Below are 25,027 nucleotides of genomic sequence, written 5' to 3' on the forward strand. Positions count from 1 at the left end.
AAGAAAGGTAAACCTACGTTTCTAGCATTTGTAGACTTAGAGAAAGCTTTTGACAATGTTGACTGGAATACTCTCTTTCAAATTCTGAAGGTGGCAGGGGTAAAATACAGGGAGCGAAAGGCTATTTCCAATTTGTACACAAACCAGGTAGCAGTTATAAGAGTCGAGGGACATGAAAGGAAAACAGTGGTTGGGAAGGGAGTGAGACAGCGTTGTAGCCTCTCCCTGACGTTATTCAACCTGTATATTGAGCACGCAGTGAAGGAAACAAAAGTAAAATTCGGTGTAGGTATTAAAATCCATGGAGAAGAAATATAAACTTTGAGGTTCGTCGATGACATTGTAATTGTGTCTGAGACAGTAAAGAATTAAGAAGAGCAGTTGAACGGTATGGATAGTGTCTTGAAAGGAAGATATAAGATGAACATCAACAAAAGCAAAACGTGGATAAAGGAATTTAGTCGAACTAAGTCGGCTGATGCTGAGGGAATTAGATTAGGAAATGAGACACTTAAAGTAGTAAAGGAGTTTTGCTATTTGGGGAGCAAAATAACTGATGATGGTCGAAGTAGAGAGGATATAAAATGTAGAGTGGCAATGGTAAGGAAAGCGTTTCTGAAGGAGAGAAATTTGTTAACAGCGAGTATAGATGTGTCAGGAAGTCGTTTCTGAAATTATTTGTATGGAGTGTAGCCATTTATGGAAGTGAAACATGGACGATAACTAGTTTGGACAAGAAGAGAATAGAAGCTTTCGAAATGTGGTGCTACGGACGAATGCTGAAGATTAGACGGGTAGATCACATAACTAATGAGGAGGTTTGAATAGGATTGGGGAGAAGAGGAGTCTGTGGCACAACTTGACAAAAAGAAGGGACCGGTTGGTAGCAAATGTTCTGAGGCATCAAGGGATCAAAAATTTAGAATTGGAGGGCAGCTTGGAGGGTAAAAATCTTAGAGGGAGACCAAGAGAAGAACACACTAAGTAGATTCAGAAGGATGTAGGTTGCAGTAAGTAGTGGGAGATGAAGAACCCTGCACAGGATGGACTGGCATGAAGAGCTGCATCAAACCAGTCTCAGGACTGAAGACCACAACACAACAAACAACAAGGTAGCTGTGTGAAACTGGATACCTCTGTTCATTCACAAAATGCAGAATGTCACAGATAGTGTAAATTATCTCAGTGCTGGGCTACTTTCGTAGCACAATGTATACATTTTCGCACTGGTAGCTAGTAAATACAGCGAATTCCAAGGGTATAGCAACTCAGGTATGTGACTTACCTAGTAAGCTGAACACAGGCTTTTGTTATGATTGTAGAGCATGCATTGCAGTTTGTGTCAGAAAACACACCGTTCCATCAGCAATAGGACAGTGACATAGGTCTGACAGCCGAACTGTTGTTAGATCTCTCTCAGGGTCACGTTAAGTCTCCCCTCCAGCTCACCATTACACTCCGTTGTCGGCCAATAGAGTGAGTCAAAAGTGTCTAAAAATTCAAAAAATTTTTATTCCTATTGCTCTGAAATGCAGAGACATCTGCGTGGATGAGAAATTTATCATCAACTGGTATATGTCATTTCCAGATATGCCACCCGTATAATCTTTATCCTCTTATTGGAATTGATTATCTGTCACAACCCTCTATGTTTTATTACCCAAAAATAGCTACCTTTCCCCACCACAAGCAGTAAATTCAAAAATTGGAGTTAGGATCGTTGTCCTACTGGTTGAGGAAGCTGTGACAGCCTGGGAGGTTGTCAGATGTGTTCCTATAACGCTCATGCAGCATGCGTGATTGCCAGATTTAACTATTACGGCAGATATGGTACAACTGATGACCTGCCATGACATGTCTTTGGTTTTTTACCGAAAAATAATGGCTGCCAAAGACTTCTCCGCCAAAAACAGTCCAAAAGAGGTGCTTCAAACAGTATTGTTCCTACAATTTATGACACAACTACTTCATTATAATGTATTTTGCAATTTATTGGTGTCAGCATCATAATTTATTACCCAGTTAGTTTAATATATGACTCAAAATTGCTTGCCAAAGATTTGTTCCTCAAATGTAGTAGTTTCCAGAGGAACAGGACATTCTAATACGACGGGAGAATCCGAAATATCTTGCTTGTTCTAGAGGAAAATTTAATTTACACACTTGTTTCATGTTTAAAATGGCAGCAATTAATTATAACCAAGATATAATGATTGTTAAAACAACTACTACGACCAGAAAGAGATTTTCACACTGCAACGGAGTGTGCGATGATAAGAAACTTCCTGGAAGATCACAACTGTGTGCCGACCGAGAATCGAAATCGGGAACTTTCCCTTTCGTCGGCAAGTGCCCTACCGACTGTGCTACCCAAGCACGGCTCATGTATGCATTAACATTATTTTGTGGGAATAGTAGCAATTTATAGCATTTTCCCTTGTTATTGTTGTTGTGGTATTCAGTCCTGAGACTGGTTTGATTCAGCTCTCCATGCTACTCTATCCTGTGCAAGCTTCTTCATCTCCCAGTACTTACTGCAACTTACATCCTTCTGAATCTGTTTAGCGTATTCATCTGTTGGTCTCCCTCTAAGATTTTTACCCTCTACGGTTCCCTCCAATACTAAATTGGTGATCCCTTGATGCCTCAGAAAATGTCCAACCAACCGATGCCTTCTTCTAGTCAAGTTGTCCCACAAACTTCTCTTCTCTCTAATCCTATTCAAACTTCCTCATTAGTTATGTGATCTACCCATCTAATCTTCAGCATTCGTCTGTAGCACCACATTTCGAAAGCTTCTATTCTCTTCTTGTCCAAACTAGTTATCGTTCATGTTTCACTTCCATAAATGGCTACACTCCATACAAATACTTTCAGAAACGACTTCCTGACACTTACATCTATACTCGCTGTTAACAAATTTCTCTCCTTCAGAAACGCTTTCCTCGACATTGCCACTCTACATTTTATATCCTCTCTACTTCGACCATCATCAGCTATTTTGCTCCCCAAATAGCAAAACTCCTTTACTACTTTAAGTGTCTCATTTCCTAATCTAATTCCCTCAGCATCAGCCGACTTAGTTCGACTAAATTCCTTTATCCTCGTTTTGCTTTTGTTGATGTTCATCTTATATCTTCCTTTCAAGACACTATCCATTGCGTTCAACTGCTCTTCTTAATTCTTTACTGTTTCAGACACAATTACAATGTCATCGACGAACCTCAAAGTTTATATTTCTTCTCCATGGATTTTAATACCTACACCGAATTTTACTTTTGTTTCCTTCACTGCGTGCTCAATATACAGGTTGAATAACGTCGTGGAGAGGGTACAACGCTGTCTCACTCCCTTCCCAACCACTGTTTTCCTTTCATGTCCCTCGACTCTTATAACTGCTACCTGGTTTGTGTACAAATTGGAAATAGCCTTTCGCTCCCTGTATTTTACCCCTGCCACCTTCAGAATTTGAAAGAGAGTATTCCAGTCAACATTGTCAAAAGCTTTCTCTAAGTCTACAAATTCTACAAACGTAGGTTAGCCTTTCCTTAATCTAACTTCTTAGATAAGTCGTAGGGTCAGTATTGCCTCACGTTTTCCAACATTTCTACGGAATCTAAACTGATCTTCCCCGACGTCGGCTTCTACCAGTTTTTCCATTCGTCTGTAAGTAATTCGCGTTATATTTTGCATCCGTGACTTATTAAACTGATTGTTCGGTAATTTTCACATCTGTCAGCACCTGCTTTCTTTGGGATTGGAATTATTATATTCTTCTTGAAGTCTGAGGGTATTTCACCTGTCTCACACATCTTGCTCACCAGATGGTACAGTTTTCTAAGGACTGGCTCTCCCAAGGCCGTCAGTAGTTCTAATGGAATGTTGTCTACTCCCGTGGCCTTTTTTCGACTCAGGTCTTTCAGTGCTCTGTCAAACTCTTCACGCAGTATTGTATCTCCCATTTCATCTTCATCTACATCCTCTTCCATTTCCATAATATTGTCCTCAAGTACGTCGCCCTTGTATAGACCCTCTACATACCCCTTCCACCTTTCTGCTTTCCCTTCTTTGCTTAGAACTGGGTTTCCATCTGAGCTCTTGATATTCATACAAGTGATTCTCTTTTCTCCAAAGGTCTCTTTAATTTTCCTGTAGGCAGTATCTATCTTACCCCTAGTGAGATAAACCTCTACATCCTTACATCTGTCCTCTAGCCATCCCTGCTCAGCCATTTTGCACTTCCTGTCGATCTCATTTTTGAGATGTTTGTATTCCTTTTTGCCTGCTTCATTTATTGCATTTTTATATATTCTCCTTTCATCAATTAAATTCAATATTTCTTGTGTTACCTGAGGACTTCTACTAGCCCTCGTCTTTTTACCTACTTTGCTGCATTCACTACTTCATCTCTCAAAGCTTTCCATTCTTCTTCTACTGTGTTTCAAATGGTTCAAATGGCTCTGAGCACTATGGGACTTAACTTCTAAGGTCATCAGTCCCGTAGAACTCAGAACTACTTAAACCTAACTAACCTAAGGACATCACACACATCGACGCCCGAGGCAGGATTCGTACCTGCGACCATAGCAGTCTCGCGGTTCCAGACTGCATACTGTGTTTCTTTCCCCCATTCCTGTCAATTGTTCCCTTATGCTCTCCCTTAAGCTCTGTACAACCTCTGGTTTAGTCAGTTTATCGAGGTTCCATCACCTTAAAGTCCCACCTTTTTGCAGTTTCTTCGGTTTTAATCTACAGTTCATAACCAATAGATTGTGGTCAGAGTCCACATCTGCCCCTGGAAATGTCTTACAATTTAAAACCTGGTTCCTAAATCTCTGTCGTACCATAATATAATATATCTGAAACCTGTCAGTATCTCCAGGCTTCTTCCATGTACACAACTTTCTTTTATGATTATTGAACCAAGTGTTAGCTATGATTAAATTACGCTCTATGCAAAATTCTACCTGCTGGCTTCCTCTTTCATTTCTTAGCCCCAATCCATATTCACCTACTACGTTTCCTTCTCTCCCATTTCCTACTACCGATTTCGAGTCACCCATGACTATTACATTTTCGGCTCCCTTCACTATCTGAATAATTTTATTTTCTTTGATCATACATTTCTTCAATTTCTTTGTCATATGCAGAGCTAGTTGGCATATAAACTTGTACTACTGTAGTGGTTGTGGGCTTCGTGTCTATCTTGGCCACAATAATGCGTTCACTATGCTGTTTGTAGTAGCTTACCCGCACTCCTATTTTGTTATTCATTATTAAACCGACTCCTGTATTACCCCTATCTGATTTTGTATTTATAACCCTGTATTGGCCTGACCAAAAGTCTTGTTCCTCCTGCTAGCGAACTTCACTAGTTCCTACTATATCTAACTTCAACCTATCAATTTCCCTTTCTAAATTTTCTAACCTACCTGCTCGTTTAAGTGATCTGACATTCCACGCTCCGATCCGTGGAACGCCAGGTTTCTTTCCCCTGATACCGACGTCCTCCTGAGTAGTCCCCTCCCGGAGATCCGAATGGAGGACTATTTTACCTCCGGAATATTTTCCCTTAAGACCTGTGCAATAACGCTATTTGTAGGAAACCACTTTTAGCAAACGGATATATTATATGGCATATTTTGTTTACCGTACAGTAGAATATGTGACTGTATTCTTAACACAATATAGAGTACACAGAAGATCCAAATCTTCAATTAGGCGACGCCCTGTTTTAGTTCTCCACACATTTTGTCCGATTTACATTGTGAATTTGCATGCAGGAACCTCTTGCTCCATTTATTATCTCTTTCCGGTTCTATTTCATGACTTCTCACTTGTTTTGTGCGCTTATTAGATGAGAGGTTAGGTCTGTACCTAATCCAATATTTAATTATTGTGGTAGTTTCTCTCTTCAAAGCATCTGGCCTTGGTCAAGGGATCTGCTCTTCGCTGAGAACAGAAACCGGTGGAACATTTCTCAAGCTCTTGAGGAGCTGCACTTCACTCAGAGCGCAGATTACATTCTTTTGGATCCCACAGGTAGCTGAGCAAGTCTCCCGTGGATTATCCTGCACGTACCTTGAACAATGGCGTTGGAACCAGCGACTTTAGCAGCTCGGGAAACCAGTGACGGTAGAAATGAGAATTCTGCTTGTTGGTAAACTTTCGGCGTGTTCCTCAGCTGTTCATTTCCTTTTATCCCTGTGTGGTTTAATTTAGATAGACTGTTTTCACAAGCTTTATTTATGGTCGCCTGTGGACCTGCGAAATATCTAACCTCTGCGCATTTCTGTGGAAGAGTCTATGAAGCTCTACACAATTTCCAGAATTTCCAACAACCGAGTCCGGTCGCGGAACGGGGAGACACTCGGCTCTCGTTTCCAGAAACACGAATAACATTGGTGGATACACGTTCTACGTGATGGCAGGAGTAAGTGATCTGACTTCCAGATGGCTCACTGGATGAGCACTTTGGCCCTTCCTGGTGCTGGCTGGTACGATTGTGCGTAGTGCTTTTCCGAGGTCTGTAGGAAGGGTATCAAAAGTAGAGAGGCTTTCCGTTTTTCGATGCTATTTCACATTCTCTTTCGGATGTTCTTTCTCTTTCGGATTCCGCGCTTTCAAGGGTTTTTCTTGACTTCGGTCTTCTGCCAAGTTTTCGGCGTTATTCTTTAATCTTAATGGTATTTGCGAAGGTAATCAGGAACCTGTAATGCACACTCCCGAATTCGGTGATGGTGCTATAATGGAGGAAGTAGAGTTCGTTCCCGTCTTTCCACTTTCAGTTTTCATAATTTAACATACGCGCTTCACTCACTAGTAGGCATGTTATCTGCAATCTAAGTCTTATTTCAAAGAGGACCTATTTCGTAACCATTACGGTTTCGTTCCGGTATTGAGTTAATTAATCGGAGTTCACCGGTCTGGTGATGAATCTTTCTGTTCCTTCCTCCATTTTTTGATGTGCTGTTTGCTCTGTTTGGCCTCATATTGTTCATCACGTTTGAAAACGTATTTCGTAATCTTTATTCTAGGCTTTAATTGTCCAGTATCATGCTGGTGGTGAATTTAACAACGATTCCTTTTTCTGATCCTTGTTTTAATTTATTTATCTAAATCCATTATAAAGTGTTTTTTTTTTTTTTGTAATCTCGTGGTTAATGTGTTTTGAGTAAATTGCATATGATTTCAATAGGTTTTATGGTTGTAATCTGTCATTCAGGAATCATTTAAGTAAATTATTCAAGTTAAATGCCCTGGTCCTCGAACTCTAAGCCCCTGATGAGTTCATGATCTTATCAGATAACATTTCCAAAGTGCGTGGCAGTTGGTTCTTCAGTAGCTTATTAACTGTGTGGTTAGAGTCTAATATATATATTTTTTTAAAATCTGGTGTAACTAGATCAGCATCAGTCTTCTCTGGGTAGCCACAGAGCACCTGATGAGCAAGTAGTCGTGTATCCACCAATGAGATTCGTGTTTCTGGAAACTAGAGCCGAGTGTCTCCCCGTTTCCGCGACCGGACTTGGTTGTTGGAAGTTCTGTAAATTTTGTAGAGCTTCACAGACTCTTCCACCGAAATGCGCAGAGTTTAGATATTTCGCAGATCCACAGGCGACCATAAATAAAGCTTGTGTAAACATGTCTTACATTTCCGTGGAAACATGTAAGCCAATGTGTATTTCTTGTTGCATGTCACATTATTAATGAGTTTTGCAACCAGATCATTTGGAAGATGTAGCAAATGCACTATAGAGACTCCATAGACAAGACATGCCACTGCATGCATATTGACACCCAGAACATTAGTGCAACCAACATCTCATATGCGTATCTTTTACTGCCATAGAACAAATGAACTTCAATAGCAGTGCTACACAATTGCTTAATACCAAAAATGTTACGTAATTTGATAAAGTACACGTACTTCTTTTAATTTTCGATTCAGGATTGAACTTTTACATTTACGATCAAGGATCTATAACAACACTAACATTTTTTTAACAAGCAACGTGCATAGAGTTGTTCAATATACAAAACACCTACTTACAGACAAAACTCAACATATCGCACACTCCATTGCTATTTCCTGTAAATGCAAGTATTGCATGTCACCCCTCCCTTCCTATCGTTTACAAATTGTTCCATTCAATGTGTTTACAGTAAGATTTGCTTGCACATCCCCAGTGGCCTGTTCTTTTCCCACTAGCACCTTATACTTCTCCTACAGTTTCTAGTTTTTTTTTTTTTCACATTAACTGCACTTAAAGGAGCAACGTCTCTAAAAGTCTCTGCAATACAGTTATTATTTTTTCTTGACCTTTTGCCTGCCCTACACGTTTTAAAACTCGCCATTGCTACTATCCCTCGATCTCCCGGTCGCGTTTGCAAATGCTAATATTCGTTCTTTACATGTGCTAATATTCCTTCCATCAGATGCTCTGTATCCCGCTGTGCTACCTAGATTTCCCATAGTCTATGTTTAAAATAATAATTTGTAGCCATACTTGCACATCAATAGTGTTCCGTTCTTTCTCTAGCAACAGTTCTTACTATTTCTCCATTACAACTGTTTTTGCAAAGTACTCTTGTCTTTATGTTTTTACTACCTCGATCTCTTCTGCCGCCTGTTTTCCATGTTAACTCTACTTTGAAGAGCAATTTCTTTAGTAGGGACCGCCTTAAGTCTTTTCAACACATTGCTCCTTGTTCTTAGGACCGAGGGAATAACATTAATTGTGGGTGCAGTAATAAATGAAGCACATTTTCCTTTTTACCGTTGGATTCAAATTCTCTTTCGAAACCAGTAAATTTTACATTGTCAGCAGTTAGTTTTGAGTCTAAATCAACAAATTATGCATAAATATCAATCAACTGTATGTCGGAATCGCAAGTTGGCATTGAAATCACCGAGTTGTTATCTAAATCAGTCAACTGAACGTCGAAAACAATCATTGATGTATCTAAATCAGTGAATTTTAAGACGAAATCATTCAGTTGCATCTACAAATTAATGAATTTGGTAAATTTACAGAATGGTAAGTTTTGTGTCCAAAGCAGTGAATATTCCGCCTCAGATACTGTTGTATTGAACAACCGAGGAAACATATATGATGGCAATATCTGTTCCTGAAAGAACAGTTACCGTAGATGACCATGTAGGCGTTGATTTTTCTTTCTTTGGGGAATTTTGAAAATGTGTGCCCCGAACGGGACCTGAACCCGGGATCTCATGCTTACATGACAGATGCTCTATCCATCTGAGCCACCGAGGGCACAGAGGATAGTGCGCCTGCAGGGACTTATCCCTTGCACGCTCCTAATGAAGTACATCAACACCTGTTTGCAGGTAGGGTATCCATTTAATTATCATTTCATTTCCAGCAGAGCTGCATGGTATCCGTTCTTTCGGGAACAGATACTATCGCCATATATAGTTAAAATATGATTTACCGGCCATTGACCTTCTTGTGCGAACGCACACGCTGTGCCCGAACTCTTACGGGACTTGGTTCATTAATCTGCCACAAGTACGATGGGCAAACATCTATAAGGCGCACCACGATGTAGTGGTGTGGACATGTTGGGAAAGTGCGTCTCACGGAGAGCGGTCAAGGGATAAGTCCCTCTAGGCGCACTATCCTCTGTGCCCTCGGTGGCTCAGATGGCTAGAGCATCTGCCATGTAAGGAGGAGATCTCGGGTTCGAGTCCCGGTCAGAGCACACATTTTCAGTATGTCCCCAATGAAGTACATCAACGCCTGTTTGCAGCTAGGGTGTCCATTTAATTATCATTTCAACCGAGGAAATGACTAAAATTGTAATAACTGACTTCGAATCCAGCAAACACTGAGCAATATTGTCAGTTGGTAAGTTAAGACATGGACATGAATGTAGACGAAATGTGTGTTGTCATTACAATCTAGTCAGGTACAGGAATGGTAACCTATATTTTATATGAATTCATTTGAATCTATTACTTACAGTTGTGAGATTGTTAGGTACGTAAATAATTTTTTGCTTCTGAATCTAGCAATATACAGGCTGAGCAACAGCTCCCACACATCTTTATAACATACTAGGTACAGCAAGCAGATTAAAGCCTGAAGTTGACAGTGGTTAAAACTTTGGGGAAACTTAGACATATCCGAAAGGACAGGGAAATGTGTAATGAACGTGGTGTATTTGTTGCAGTGTAGAAGAAATTCAAATCCACTGATATAGAAGTCACAGCTGCATGTTTGATACTTCTGGCAACAATAAGTATCAAGCGTGGGCATAACATTATGATTAGGGTCCTTCTATCGATCACCAGACTGATATCTTGGTGTAACCTACAACAATAGAGAAAACCTCACTTCGCTTGTTCATAATTTCCCTAACCATACTGTAATTGTTGAAGGATATTTGAATCATAGGAAAATCAACTGGGACAATTAAAGTTTTGTTAGTGTTGGGCATGACAAGATATTCTGTATAACGATAGTAAATGCCTTCTCTGAAAACTATATAGAAGATAGTTAAGAATCCCACTCATGTTGGAGATATCGCAACTCGTACTTTTTTCACTTGACATCTTGAGACCTATGGACGAAGGTAGTCACATAGGTACAGTATTTCTTGATTTTCGAAATGGGTTTTTACTCAGAAGCACACCTAAACTTATTATCAAAAGTATGATCGTGTAGGGTATCAGACGAAATTTGTGACTGGATTGAGGATTCCTTGGTAGGGGAGATGCAGCATGTTTTCTTGGAGAGAGTGTCATGACAGATGTAGAAGTGGCTGTGGGTATACCCTAGGGAAGTGTGTTGGGTCCTTTGCCGTTCACATTGTATATTAATGATGTTACATGGATGGAAAATAGCAACCACAGAATTTTCGCGGATAATGTAGTTGTCTACAACGAAGTACAGTCCGAACAAAGCTGTACAAATATTAGTCAGAGGGATTTTAAAGTCATGCGAAGATTGGCAACTTGTTTCACGTGTACAGAAATGTAAAACTGGGTATTTCACAAAACAGCCCATAGTGTCCTACGAATGTAATAACATTAGTAAGTCACAGTCGGAATCTTTAAACTCATGCAAATAACTGGGTGTAAAACTTACTAGAGAAATGGAATGGAACAATCACATAGGTTCATTCATAGGTAAAGTCAGGAAGCAGACTTCGATTAGTTGGTAGAATACAATCAGTCTACAAATGATATTGTTGACAACACATCGCTCAAGTATGTGGGACTCATACCAAGTAGGAATAACAGGAGACATTGAACGTATACAGCTAAGGGCAGGGGAGGTGAAAGAACTAAGCCGGCAGGCTCTTGAACATAGAAACTATTCCAAGAAAGTCTACTCAGGAAGTTTAGAGAAACGGCTTTATGTGATGACTCTAGGAATATAGTACAGCCTCCTACTTATCCCTCCCATGGGAACGTAGTGTCAAGAATAGACTTGCTGAGCCATGCACGGATAGACTGAAATAATCATTCTTTCCATATTAAATACATAAATGGAATGAAAAAACACCCTAATAATTGGTAAGTATGACGCACCGCCTGCCATGCACTTCACATTGAAGTTAAAGCAATTACAGCCCTCGGTCACAAAATTTTTTGACCAGGGTTCAACACTTCTATGAGTCCCTTCATCAGGAATTAAATACTCAAATTGGCCTATGACACAGATACAAAATTATGGGAAAAATATTTTTATATAAAAGTGTAGGTACTGGCTAGCAGTACAGTAAAGAAACAGTACTTATATGTCACGTATAAGATAAGTATCAAGCGAGAAAGGCTTCAAAAATTGAAAAAAGAATACACAGAAGGGGAACCACTATGGGCTGCTAATACATATGAAACCACAGGTAGGAACAGCAACTGCGGGAAGGTGAACATTACACAAGAGTACCATCTGGTAGTGCATCAACATACGTAGGCTACTTAACATTTAAAATATAGTCAGCTGAATGTTATGATGAACAGCATTTAGTACGTGAACTAACAGGCAAAGTTTTATTTGACAGCAGCACACATGGTAACATTTTGTTTATGTAAAAACTTAGAAATACAATTTCAAGACTGAAAACTGATTAACAGTACAAAAAGAAACAGAACTTACATGTCACGTTTTATGCGTGACATATAAGCCAAGAGGGAACAATAAGAGCGGAAGACCAAGAACGAAGCGCTCGGATTAAAAAGAGTATAAGACAGGGATGCAAACTTTCGCCCCTACTGTTCAGTCTACACATCGAAGAAGCGATGATGGAAATAAAAGGGAGGTTCAAGACTGGAATTAAAATTCAAGGGCAAAGGACATCAGCGATAAAATTCCCTGTCAGTGTGAGTGAAGAAGAACAGTATAATGACTAAAGAATATGGGTTGAGAGTAAATTGAAGAAAGGCGAAAGCAATGAGAAGTGACAGGAATGAGAGTAGCGAGAAACTTAATATCAGGATTGGTTATCACGAAGGAGATGAGGGTAAGGAATTCTGCTATCTATGCAGCAAAATAACCCATGACGGACGGAGGAAGGAGGACATAAAAATCAGACTAGCACTGCCAATAAGGGCTTTTATGACCAACAGGAGTATATTAATATCAAACAAAGGCCTTAAATTGAAGAAGAAATTTCTGAGAATGTAAATTTGGAACGCAGCGTTGTATGTTAGTGAAACATGGACTGTGGAAAAACTGGAACAGAAGATAATGGAAGCATTTGATATGTGGTGGTGCAGAATAATGTTGAAAATTAGGTGTACTGGTAAGGTATTCACTGAGAAAGTCGTGCACAGAGTCGATGAGAAAAAGTGTGTAAGGAAAACACTGGCAAGAAGAAAGGACAATATGGTAGGTTATCTGTTAAACTTACCTCTACTGTTTAGGGGATATTATCGCTCTAGCTGTTGCATGCTTAGACTTACATGAATGTAGTTGCGCTAAGCAGTCCTTTGCGGTGCAATATGCACTCGTGCCAGTCTCCCTGCACATACATCTGTTACACCCCTTCATGAAGGTCGTTCCTGGCACACAAAATATTTCTTCGAAAAGACGATTTCCTCCTAGAAAAGAAAACGGTTATTAAAACAGCATCCCCATGTTACAGAAGGCAAGGTACTTCAAGTGGAATTTAGTATTGATTTCGAACACTTTATGTCATCACGGGGCAGTAAGTAATGCAATGCTGCTGACGTAACATGATTTTTATGCGGTATATGACACAGCCTAAACGATGTTCGCTTGTTTGCCAGGTAGCACCTCTGAAAATACGCTGCTTGACGGTTGCTGATGAACAACTGACGGCTGGCCGTGGTGGCCGAGCGGGTCTAGGCGCTTCAGTCCGGAACCGCGCGACTGCTACGGTCGTACGTTCGAATCCTGCCTCGGGCATGGATGTGTGTAATGTCCTTAGGTTAGCTAGGGTTAAGTAATTCTAAGTTCTAGGGAACTGATGACCTCAGATGTTAAGTCCCATAGTGCTCATAGCCATTTTTTTGAACAACTGAGACCTGTTAATCAATAACTGCCAGTCGCTACGGAACAACCGACAAATTGCCTGACGAATGACAGTAAAAGGAAATGTAGAGGAAAGGGCGTGTTAACTGCAGCGAAGCCTGTGCAATAGCGATATGTATACATTCTACAGTACGTGCACTATGGTGTTTTAAGAAGTTTGCTGTATGGCCGATTAGTGCGACATTCCTTATGGTACGGCAACATGTCTGAAAGACACCATTTCAGTGCTGGCAGTCTGTGATGAGCAGATAGATCGATACGAAGCCCTAGTAGGGAAAAGGAACAAATATCACACTCCTACACTGGTAGCGGCACACCTTGCAAGCGTGTCTTTGCCAGAATCATTTCGCTACGATTAAATCAGGATGTTTTGTATGCTCGGAAGCCTGTTAAATGGAACTCTCTTCATCCACTCCATCGTCAAGAAAGAGTTAGTCATCGTAGGGAACTGGTTGTTTGGGGTCAGCAACTATAGTGCAGAGTGGTGTTCTCTGACGAATCCCATTTGACAGTGTAAGTGATTGTGCCCACCAGTTACAGTGTAGAGAGCCGGGAACATGTTAGTCACAGCGGAATGTTCATATACGTAATCGACATGATCAAGGAGTTTTCGTGTGAGTAGACATCATACACAATGGGTGAACACCGCTGCATGTCTTTGCACGAGGTAACATTACGGCACATCGGGATTGTAGGGAGATTATTTAGGACCTGTTTAAGGGTGCGGTGGGTCCCGTTTTTTTGTTTATGGGTGACAAATCCCGCCCAGACAGGGCACCGAGGTACTGCACACACTGGAAAATTAAGGTATTGAACGTATGGAATGTTCTGTGTACCCCTCTGCTCAAAGCCCTATAGGGCAAGCCAGAGATATTCTTGGCAGACGTGTTTGTCAACGAACAGCAGCCGTCCGAATCTTGAAAGAACTGTAAACCACCTTGAGAGACGAGTGGGACAATATCCTCCGAGAACTCCTCCGCATTTTGGTAGCTCGAATAAATAACAGGTGCAAAATGTGCATGTCGTTCGTCATCGCCTGTGATTATTCCTCTCCAACAATGTTTCTTTTCCTTAGAAATAGTCAAGCGTTGTAAATCTAAACATCAAATTTAATGTAATTACTAGGGAAATTAAGACTTTTAATTGTTGTAAGCATAAAGTGGAAAGTTAGATATGACTTCACGTCCCTGGAAGATACCTGAGACACCTTAATCTTGCAGGTTACACTGTGCTGTTGGTTTCACGTGCAGGTAATATTTAACAACGAATGTAGTGACTGAATACTGATAGTTTGAAATTAACAGACTATAAAATTAATTAATAAGGAAAATGTATTTTACAGTGAACTAATGTTCTATTTCCCACATACGAAGAAAATGACTGGGTGGACCTGTAAAAAGTTTTTGTGCTCTACAGTCCTAAGGCAGGTTCCATGTGGTTCTGTGCGCTAGTGTATTCTCTGCAAGTGATGCTCTTCATCTTCTTACAAAATATTATTCTTACAAACTATTATTTTCTTATAAACTCTTATTTTCAAACCCTTATTTTCTTGTAAACTTTTCAACTAGTCACTTACAGATGCAAGCCACAAAAATCAAAAAAATTATTAAAAATGTTTTACTAAAATTATATGCGGCAAATCATTTGTCAAATTCTTTTTACCATACATTGCCTGATACACAAGTATATCTTTCGGAATTTTATCATTAAATTTGCACACAGCTTCATTGTAGTTTTCCGTGTAGCTATCACATTCATTCTTCTAGACATATTTATAACACAGACAGGATAATTTTCAATAAAGCTGAATGGTCTCACATTAACATCACCATTCAATTGTGTAGTTCTCTTAAAATCCAAGAAAGCATCATAAGCTTTTAAATAATTATTTGGCGGATCTAGATTCCACATGTCTTGAGGAAAAATCTCGTTTCTGCCATTTTTAATATAGATATTCTGTATTTCAACATGATCGAATAAGGAAGAGTCAAATAACTGATTATTTTTCTTTTTCGTCTGGAAAGCAACGAAGATGAAATAAGGCATATAAAATTCCGGACAGTTATAGAAATTTGTAACATCTAACTCAACATTTCTTTTTTCATCTAATCCAACAATCTCTACAGTCTGTGGTTCAAAGAAAGATATGGGAATTTTTGGATTTTTAAGTCTATCTTGTTCTAATCCAAGCAAATATTGTGGTTGAAATTTAACAACGGGATACTAATTTAGATTGATTCTATAACAATTTTTCCCTCCTTTAGAAGTGTAGTTATATTTTCAACTCCAACTTGGTCTTTATCAGACCATTGAAGAATTGCATCTCCAGCACTCGATTTCCATGCAAAAATAACTTTTAAAACTCTTTCCCACATTTATTCTTTATAATCTTTAAAAAATCCACCAAATAATTATAATGGATAAAGTACTTGATTTTCCTTACTTTTTAACTTTCCATATCTAAGAATATGCCTTTCCATGGATAACTCATTGGCTATAGTCGAAGTTAATCGAATAAGTGCTGATGAAGAAATAAGTGGAAATTCCATTCTAGACCAAATATTGTTACCTTTCTTTGTAGTCTTGCTACATAATTATCAGTTAACTTTTTATTGGATTTTCCATCATAATTTGGATAATCTGTACCATCACTTCTGATAATACTGAAATTCATGTACAAGAGAGCAAGATCTGGATGAAGCCAAACCATCTCCAATATTTATATTAATGTCCGTGTCCTTGTAGGGGAGATTCAAATTATTTTTAGTCTTTTCATTCACAGGGAATGAATAAAACAGATAACTTTCTACTTTGTTCATGATTTATTTAAGAATAAAAATATTAGCATCAGCAAATTTCTAAAATAACTGTTACACAAGCACCATTAAAGTTAATTAAAATATCATTTTCGTCAGTTACAGTAATTTCTCAGTCCTGAATTGGATCAAAAATAGGAATATTTACAGGATAAATCAGTTCATGAATTATTGGTCAACCAAATTCTGCATCAGGCTTACATGAAGCAATAATATTAGTTTCTCTGTGAAAACGATCATTATGCTTTACATACATTCCATCACCAAGATTGAAATTTATATTGATTAGTTCAAATGGAATAATTTTAGGAATATCTTTAGCTACAGCTTTTTCATTAGGTAAAACAACTTGATTACTAAAATAAAGTAAACTTCCAATACTATCTTCTATATCCTTATATAATTTTACATCACTTTCAATAATAATTCTGTTTAAAATTTCATCTACTTTAATGTGGATATTTGGCTACTTCGAATGAATAATTTTTTTCAAATTTTTCAAACTATACTGACCTACAGTAATTTCTATCGTTTCTCCATTGCAGTAAAGTTTATTATTTCTGGATGTAATATTCAGGTTTAGGAAAGTTGAATAAAAACCAACTAATGAAACACTACTAAAACTATCTCGTATCGGCACAGTCAACGTTTCTTAGAGAACTGATGATTTATGACTAAGTTGAAACAATCTACTAATTGACTATTAAAATTTTTTATTAATAAATGATCAAAACCGATTGGGAGCCAGAAATAAGACTTCCAGGAATGAAGTTGAAAAACAAATATGGCAAGCTTTTACCAAATTCTATTAGATGTGCAATAATTGGACCAAGTGGATGTGGAAAAACAACATTAATGATTGATAATCATATTCTAACTCCTGGATGGCTAAATTGGAATAAAATTAATCATTTGTATGTTTATTCAAAAAGTTTAGATAAACCAAAATACTTGAAATTTATGAAAGGATGAGAAAAAATTGAGTACAACCACAATGAAAAGATAGCTACAAACATTGGAAATAATGAAGAAATCATTGCAATAGATAAATGTGAAGATAATTCAGTTGTTGTATTTGATGACTTCATTCTAGAAAATCAAGATATCGTTAGATAATATTTTATTAAAGGAAGACATAAAGGAATAGATTGTTTTTACTTTGCTCAAACTTACTCAAAAATACCAAAACAATTAGTAAGAGATAGCCTAATTTTTTAAATATATTTAGACAAGATGAAACAAATTTAAATCCTATTCATCACGAATTTGTTGGTGGAGATTTAAAGTTTGATAACTTTAAAGAAATGTGTAGCAAATGTTGGAATGATGAATTTGGATTTTTCAGAACAGATGTGTCTACAAAAACAAATGAAGATAAGTTTAGAAATAAAATAGAACATTTCTTAACAACATAAATATTTTAATCAATGATTTTTATTTATAAATAAATGTTTGCAAAGTACGATCCAGAAATGGTTAAAAAAAGCCATAGAGAACAGGAGAGTAACAGAACAGTTAAAAGAAGAGTTTAAAAAATGGAAAAAACAGCCAAGAACAGAGTATGAAAAATTTAAAAAAGAAGATCAACCAGTTATCGATGCTGTTGAACAAGTAAAACAAGGAATTGAAGGATTGGGTGACAATGTTTTGAAAGCTATTGAAGAAAATAGTGAAGTTGAAAAACAAATGGTTCCTTAATATTTTGATGAATTTAACGATATTCCAGCAATTAAACATTATGAAAGTGATAAAAGAGATTATACACTAAGTGAGTTGGAAATAACAAAGTTGTTAGATAATTATGATGAAAGAAAACAGTTAAAAGACAAGGATGTTAAAGAAATAAACATAAGTGAAAGAATGTTAGAATACATCATAGTGAAGATAAACTTTTTGGATTAAAGCCTGCTGGTACATTTAAATTTGTTGGTAAACTGCCTGTTAAATTTGAAGGCGATAAATTAACAATTGGTAATAGAACATATGAAGGAACTGATGGATTAATGAATCTTTTAACTAAAAAGCAAATAACTATGGATGACATGAACACACTATTCACAAGTTCTGATCTCTCACTTTATGCCAATACATTTATTGAATCAGGAACTATATATTCTGATAATAATCTAAATAAAATAGAATCAAATACAGGTAATAAAATTAAATATTTGATAAAAGAAAATGTTGAACTTTGTTTTTCCAAATTTTCTAACTGTAAAGTTGAAAGATTCTATTAAAACTGTTCCTGTGGATGTAAATATAATTGTATTTGGTGAAATAATTTAAAAGTTTAATAAATTTTATGTATATAAAAATGGACAACCACACTTTGCATGACTATCACATTTATTGTTTTAAGTGTAAGTAATTTACTGATACACATAATCCACACGGAGTAACAACAAAAAATGGTAGACAAAGAACTGAAGGTCTTTGTACAATTTGTGAAACGACGAAAAGTAAATTCGCAAAAGAAAATTTGTAAGTGGTAATATTCGTGAAGAAATAATTAATGAATTACATAAGCCAATGAGAAATATTTTACATGAAGAAATGTAACTTCTCTCGATCTAGATGATGTATGACACGCCAACTTAGTCGAAATGGATTCAGGCAATTTGAAAGGAATTTCGAACGTAAATCGAAGATACAAATATTTTTCGACTGTTTTCAATGTATTTTCAAAATTTGCTTGGGCTGTTCCTAGTATAGATAAAACAGGTAATAATGTGGCTGATGCATTCAAAAAAATATTCAGTTCCAGGAGACCAAAAAATCTGCAAACAGATAATGGTAAAAAATTTTATAACAAAGAATTTAAAGAACTGATGAAGAAATTTAACATTAATCATTATTCAACTTTTTCAGAATTAAAAGCATCTGTTGTTGAACGATTTAACAAAACACTTATAGAAAAGATGTGGAAGAAATTTGCTTTACAAAGAATTATAAATGGTTACATTTAAAGATCTAATTGGTAAATACAGTAAAACAATTCATCAAACTATAAAAATGAAGCCAATAGAAGTTAATGAAAAGAACCATAAGATAGACATCATTGTGCCTAATGATAAGGCTAAATTTAAAAAAGGTGATAAAGTTAGAAGTAGTAAACTTAAAGGCCTTTTAGAAAAAGGATATACAGCAAATTGGTCAACAGAAATTATTGAAATTGAAGATGTTTTTCATTCTAATCCGATCACATATAAATTGAAAGATATCGAAGGTAATTTTTATGAACAAGAGCTACAGAAAACGAGATATCCAGATGTATACTTAGTTGAAAGAGTTTAAAGAAAGAAAGGAGATAAATTACGGTATATTAATAATTTTTTCTTATGGACCATCTGACAGCAACTGAATTAAAAACAATTTTAGTGCCATACGCGTTTCGCTTTTATTTTCTGCAAGGCATTATCAGTGGCAGGTTGCGTGGACAATTTCCTACATATTACGCTCCTGTAGCGTTTTTGGTGTTGTTCTTCTTCTTATGAACGCCAATTTGCGGTTTTTTCCCCATTCCACACCACTATGCACTGAACACTTGTTTTAAAGCAATGTTTTAAAGCAATGTGTTTTATGCTGTTGAGGTATGTTTATGATCAATAAGCTGATGCTATATTAGGAATTTGATTATACTACATATTTATAAATATGAGCAAATGTTGACGAATATGTATATGTGTAATAAGGTAAAGACTAATGAGTAGAGGTTAAGGACTCTGATTTGTGGAAAAGGATGTTGGAAACCAAGAATCGTACTTTAAGAATTATGAAATGTGTGTACACGCATGAATGTATCACAATGCCGGCCAAAATTTTTTGGACACTGTTATATTTATAATATTTTGTTTCTACACATTTCTACTGTAATTTTTCGACTTGTGAAATTTTATTTGTATCAAACTGTGGAAATGTTGGAACACGTAAGACAACACTGACCTTACGACTTATCTTAGAAGAAAGATTAAGGAAAGGCAAACCTACGTTTCTAGCATTTGTAAACTTGGAGCAAGCTTTTGACAATGTTGATTGGAATACTCTCTTTCAAATTCTAAAGGTGGCAGGGGTAAAATACAGGGTGCGAAAGTCTATTTACAATTTGTAAAGGAGTTTTGCTATTTGGGGAGCAAAGTAACTGATGATGGTCGAAGTAGAGATGATATAAAATGTAGACTGGCAATGGGAAGGAAAGCGTTTCTGAAGAAGAGACACTTGTTAACATCGAGTATAGATTTAAGTGTCAGGAAGTCGTTTCTGAAAGTATTTGTATGGAGTGTAACCATTTATGGAAGTGAAACATGGACGATAACTAGTTTGGACAAGAAGAGAATAGAAGCTTTCGAAATGTGGTGCTACAGAAGAATGTTGAAGATTAGGTGGGTAGATCACGTAACTAATTAGGAGGTATTGAATAGGATTGGGGAGAAGAGAAGTTTGTGGCACAACTTGACTAGAAGAAGGCATCGGTTGGTAGGACATGTCCTGAGGCATCAAGGGATCACGAATTTAGCACTGGAGGGCAGCGTGGAGGGTAAAAATCGTAGAGGGAGACCAAGGATGTAGGTTGCAGTACATACTGGGAGCCTGCACAGGGGAGATTAGCATGGAGAACTGCTTCAAACCAGTCTCAGGACTGAAGACCACAACAACAACAACATCAAACTGTCATTGTAGCGGAACCTTCTGTTGTAAATTTCGGTAAGAAAGGTAAGTGACCGTGATGTAATGTGTTGTGGGCGCCCAGCTGAGCGATAGTCGCCTGAAAAAAGAAAGCCATTAGGTGGAGAAAGAAAGAGGCCTTTATCCTCGCTATTGACATTTCTTTGTAGAAAGCATCGCAAATACGACACACTCAGACTTGAAAACATATGTGATTACGTAGGCTTTCCCGGCATAATAAGTCTTGAAAGTCTCTTCAGGTTTGTTGCCGGATCTGAAAATCAACTTGACTCGATATTTCGGCGATCCAGTTGGTCGCCATTTTCAGGAAAATGCTGCTTCTGCTGATGAGTCCCGCTGAGAACTGACGCCAAGTTGCAAAACGACGTCCTATGTAGGCCACCGTTCAATACACGGCGCATGCACCACCCATCACGGTTTCTGCCTTCTGAAACAGGGAGGTGGCGCCGCCCTTAGTGAAACACTGCTGGCAACAATATATTGCAATCAAGGCTGCACCAAGTAACGTTCAGTTTTGATTAGAATGTGGACAGAATACACTCTTAATGTTAAAATTCCTTAAAATCCGTCCAGTTTTAAGGAAAATGGATACACCGAGAAGCAGATTCGTCGGGCTATGGAGTTTGGACCATCTCCGGAGGTGTACGAAGAGGAACATAGATCTGTGGTCTTTCTTCCTTATCCTGGAGGCTTATCGTTTAATATTGGATGAGTTTTATGGAATTTTAACATTAAGAGTGAGTTCCGTCCACCTTCTAAGATTAGGGCTTTGCTCTGCTCTGTGAAGGATGATTTGGGGCTTAGGAAAGCCGGGTTCAGGCAGGCCTCATGGTTTCTATACTGGGGAAGGCTGCGACATTTATCGGTTGGAGCCAACATTGACCTCGGGTTACGCTACAGATAAGTTTGACATAAACAACTAAGAATTCGGGGGGGGGGGGGGGGGAGGGGTGGCAGATCACTCTCTAACCATAATTTTACGTACTGTATCTTCTATAATCAGGTATTAAATATCATTAGAAGCTAAAATACTTGGTTAGTGTTTTTATATGTCATCATTACATTTTCTGACACTTTGCAGCAAATCATATGAAGAGACGCGTTTTGGAGAGATCTCTAATGTGACGAATGTTAACTTTGTGGCTGCTTAATATTTTTGGTTTTTTCAGTTCTAAATTTAAGGCGTTTATTGCAGTTTACCTCCAAAGCTCAAAGTTTACGAGTTTGCATGACGATACTGTGATGTTTTGGTGACGTCACAGGTCTTGTGCTGTGACTGGGTGGCATGAGCCATCCGTGCAACTGTCGTATTAATTCACGTGTTTGAGAAGCGAACAGTTCGTATTTATTGTGTATTATGAAAATATGAATGTATGTGAAAGAGCGCACTAAAGATCTCTCCAAAATACGTCATTTTTAGTACGGTTTGTTGTGCTGAAGTACACAAAATGTGACACTGTAGCGCAACACTCTGTACTGGTACCAAGAGTGATTCGTTTCGGAAATTGTCATCACGTTTATGACTAGCTAAACATGACACTACCCTTTCTCACTCACTTCACTTAATAGGTTAAGTAGGACTTCATATAAAGAAATTACCTCTTATCAATGATGAACGCACTTTTACTTACCTCAATTCATTTGTTTATAGACGAAGTCAGCTCGTCTCTCCTTCTGTGCAGCAAAACGGTCTATGACCATTTCATTGAAATTTGGCCGATTCAGTAATTCTTTTTCTAGGGAACACATTACAAACGCACAAAGTCCGTCCTCATTCATAGTGTTGCACATTAATGTTTTCATTCGCTTTTACGTAGAGAAGCAGCGTTCTGCCTCTCCGGTCGTCATAGGGAAGGTTACTATTATTTGCAAAAGGTTTACACTTTCAGGAAAAGCTTTAGCCAGATAGTTATCGTAAAAAAAGTTCAACAAGGTCAAAGCACCTGACGCCTTCATAAAATCTTTTCGGCTGTACAACACGTTCAGCTCATGACGTAGATCTTAAGACAGTAAATTTAACAAATTAACAGGTATTTTAAGCTCTTTTTCCGGAAAAATAGTTTGATGTTTTGCAAACGACGATGGATCAAACAGCTGTGTAATCGATAAGTTATCACTGAAACTGAATCGTTCTCTGATCTGAGTTGTGATGAGGTCGCAAACGTTTTGTGCACACACTATTCTTGATTCTGTGAAACGTCCCCGTTTTGCAGTTGGTTCTACCTGTTCCCAGTGATCGTCAGTTTCAAGTGAGGCCCTAATTTGCTGGATAGAATCTGCAAAGTGCGATACATATTCAACAGTTTTCGCTGCATCAATATTGGTTCAAACGGCGCTGAGCACTATGGGACTTAACATCTATGGTCATCAGTCCCCTAGAACTTAGAACTACTTACACCTAACTAACCTAAGGACATCACACAACACCCAGTCATCACGAGGCAGTGAAATAATCAATATTCCTCTGCTGCAGTTGATTAAAGAGAATGTCACAATGAGACACGACTGAATTAAAAAATTTTAACCAGAAGAGGAAATCTTCGTCTTGCAGGAAACCCTTCAGTCCCGTGGCCTTATTTATTGTCTTGTAATCACTGTCATCATCATCATAATCATCAATAATTCTTTCTAAGCGCTCATCAATTTCCTTTTGGTATTTGTACACAGTGGTTACGCTCCGTGATTTAAAATTCCATCTGCTGGACTGAGGACAGGTAGGAATACGCTTCTTCATTACTTCGTCAAGAATGGCTGCACGGCTAGAAGACCGGGAAAAAAAGGTGAAAATTCCTTCCAAGTTGCTAAAGAAGATCCGCATTTGTTCATTGCCCGTCACACAACGTTCAACAATTAAATTAAACTGATGGGCGTAACAGTGAATAAAGTGAGCATTCCTGTACATTTCTCTAATTTGAGTTTGAACTCCACTTTTATGGCCACTCATTACAGGAGCATCGTCGTAACACTGAGCTATCAGTTTTTCAGGTGTTTCATGTACATTCATTTTCTCTAGCTCGCAGAGAAGAGCTGCAGTTACATCGTCTGTATTGTGACTTTTCGTACAAAGGAAATAAATCTTTCATTTATTTGTCCCAGTAGCTCATAGCGAATTATTAGGACAAATTGTGACAAATTTGCACATCAGTAGTTTCATCAACTTCTATTGCGAGAAAGTTTGCCTTCGACAGTTCACTCCTGATGAATTGAGGCATACCTCATAAATTGAGTCCAGGAGTTGATTTTGAATTGTCTTCGATAGGCCTAAGAAAACACGGTTTTCTGATTTCTCAATGTGCTGCTTCAAGACGCAGTCCAGTTCTGCCATAAGACTGACTAATCTTCGAAAAATTCCTGGGTTTTTGGAATCTTCTGTTTCGTCGTGGCAAGCTCGAATTTTCCGCAAAATTTGATACAGTCTATCAGTCTACCCTCATATACCGATTTTTTTAAACATTTTAATTATATATAATATATATTTTAATTATATATCTTTATTAAGGCGGTAAGCTCCGTATAATTGGCACATAATGTCCACTTTCCCTAGCATTGAAAACTCAATGAAACCATTTAAATGTTTTTCACTGGAATTATGTCTTTTCACCTCTTCGTGAAATTTCTTTAAGTCAGTGATAGCAGTTTCAGTCCACGCACTATCAGTACTATTTGTAAGAGGACAGGTGAAACAGAAAAATGCATTTTTCATTTCACAACCACACAACCACTCAGCTGCATCGTACATTGCTCTATTAAGACTGCGTTTGTATCCTTGCCTAGATTTGCACTGTTTCTATTCGTGATTGATCGTTAGATCGGGTCTGGGTGCACCAAGTTCTTTCACTTTCATCCTATGGCCGTGTTCCAAGTTTTTGCCTGTTAAATTGCACACTGAATTCATATTGCGCTGGTTTCACACTCGCGGTATGTCGCAGATATTCACAAGCAAGTAAAACTCACTAAAATCTTGCAAAATATCAACAAAAGCAGTCGGCATCAGCAAGCAAG

The 25,027-nt window shown here is 37.8% G+C and overlaps 1 protein-coding gene across 1 annotated transcript in view; it reads right to left on the reverse strand.

Moving 5' to 3' along the window:
• LOC126419391 (uncharacterized) overlaps positions 1-25,027 on the reverse strand; it is a 211,532-nt gene that overhangs the window by 111,922 nt on the left and 74,583 nt on the right. The window contains exon 5 of the mRNA XM_050086579.1: positions 12,935-13,072. Coding sequence (XP_049942536.1) covers positions 12,935-13,072 — 138 coding nt within the window. The remainder of the gene's footprint in view (positions 1-12,934; positions 13,073-25,027) is intronic.

The sequence above is a fragment of the Schistocerca serialis genome, chromosome 9 (assembly GCF_023864345.2).
Source record: "Schistocerca serialis cubense isolate TAMUIC-IGC-003099 chromosome 9, iqSchSeri2.2, whole genome shotgun sequence".
NCBI lineage: Eukaryota > Metazoa > Arthropoda > Insecta > Orthoptera > Acrididae > Schistocerca > Schistocerca serialis.